General features: G+C 43.3%; 1 protein-coding gene across 1 annotated transcript; it reads right to left on the bottom strand.

Moving 5' to 3' along the window:
• Positions 1-498: 498 nt before the first annotated feature.
• On the bottom strand, positions 499-1,641 carry LOC101849344. The gene has a single exon (XM_005112413.1). The coding sequence runs from the start codon at positions 1,639-1,641 to the stop codon at positions 499-501; it is 1,143 nt and encodes a 380-aa protein (XP_005112470.1).
• Between the last annotated feature and the right edge of the window lie 219 nt (positions 1,642-1,860).

Genomic DNA, 1,860 nt, shown 5'->3' on the forward strand with positions numbered 1-1,860 from the left:
ATATATATTTGTGTATATGTGTGTGTATATATGTGTGTGTCTGTGTGTGTATATGTGTGTGTGTGCGTGTGTGTATGTGTGTGAGTGTGTGTGTGTGTGTATATGTGTGTGTGTGTATATGTGTATGTGTGTGTGGGAGTGTTTGTGGTGGCACTCTCTTGGGTCCTTTCACGCTTGATGCGAGTAGTCCGCTGTCTTATTCCAAATTGGCGAAAATTACCCGTGTATAGAGTTCTACTCGCACACCACATGTCTTTGGCATAAGAATTCCTGTGCTTTCTACAATACATTACGTCATCTTCTGCAAACGTTACTGGGGCTCAGATGCTGGTTCAAATAAATGAATAAATAAATGAACAAAAATAAATTTTAAAATGAACAAATAAAATTTTATAAAACCTTCAGAATGGGTTTTTTTGTCCTATAGATTTTCTAAAATGCAATCCAAAAAAAAAAAGAAAAGAAAAGAAATACTCCGACAATGTCTTAATAGTTCAGCTATACTTTCTCATAGAAAACCCCCAGAGTTTGTCTGTATTTCGTGTTAAAAAAGTAGAAGATGAAAAAGTTGACGGCACAATTGAAAGCCATGAAGGCAGCCACAAGACTCGTGCAGATGGTGTGCACGTTTTTGTACCTCTCGTGTGTTTGAAGTTGGGGGAAAATGGCCAAAGCCAGGCCCATTGCAGCCCTGATTGTCGCCGTAGATACGAAAATAGCGCAGAGAAGAAACACAGCCTTCATCAGCTGGATCTCTTTCACGTTCAGGTTGGATGTGGTAGTTTGTGGTTTCGTTTTCGGTTTCTCAGAAGTTTGAGAGAAGTCGTCTGCGCAATTTGTTGCAGTCGTATTCCTATTCCGAGTCGAATTCGGAGTCGCCGTCGTTGTCGTTGTCGTAGTCGCAGTCGTAGCATGGGAGCGGAACTCGGAGGCTGACCTCAACTTGACCGACAAGACTATCAGACACAGGACACAGATGGCAAGGCAGGAGTAAGGTACGACAGTTCTGTTGACTATGTTGTGAAATGCCCAGAGAGACTCGAAGTTGGAGGATTTTGTCAGTACGAGGAATGACGACGTTGTGTTGTCTGGGTGTGCCTTGTAACGCCAGACCAAAGTCTTGGCGAGTATTTGCGGCACGTGAGACAGCCCAGCGAAGACGTAGATGGAGACGACTACAAGGCGCGCTTGTGTCAGGGTGAAGATCCGCTGAAACTTGAACGCTAGAGCGACACAGAGACATCTAGCGAGGGATATGTACGTGGTTAGCAGCGTGGATACGAGGTAGAAAGTAGATACATAAGAAGCAGCGATGACTTGCACAGTTTTGGGGTGAATGACCCACGAACTGGCTGCACCCGACCAGACCAGAAGCTCAGCAACTGGGCGGTAAAAGGCCAACAGAAGAAAGACGAAGTCGGCCACGAATAATCCGACCAGAGACACAGATACAGGGTCTTTCACACCTATTTTTAGAAACACAACAATATTGATAACGTTAGACACAAGCCCAAAGAGACTTATGGGCAACGAAAAGCCAAATAAAATAACTGCTTCGATGACTGTCGATGTGTCTGTGTTCACCAGGTTGACTACTGTTCTGACTGTCGTGTTGACAAACATCCTGCTCAGTTGAACCATAGAGGCGTCACTACCAAAGTCTGCCGCTGTTCTAGAATGTCGAGGGCTTTTAAAGGGGCAGAAACGTGACGTATTGAGAATAACCTCAGCTTATTAGTGTCAAATTTTTTCAATTGCTCATTTATTTTCTTGTCAGTGTTTAAATAAGTATTTATTGTTTAGCTCGTTTCACCGCAACTTTTAGCCAAATTGTTTGACAAATAACCAGTTTGCCTTTTT

This window comes from Aplysia californica, unplaced genomic scaffold (assembly GCF_000002075.1).
Source record: "Aplysia californica isolate F4 #8 unplaced genomic scaffold, AplCal3.0 scaffold01265, whole genome shotgun sequence".
NCBI lineage: Eukaryota > Metazoa > Mollusca > Gastropoda > Aplysiida > Aplysiidae > Aplysia > Aplysia californica.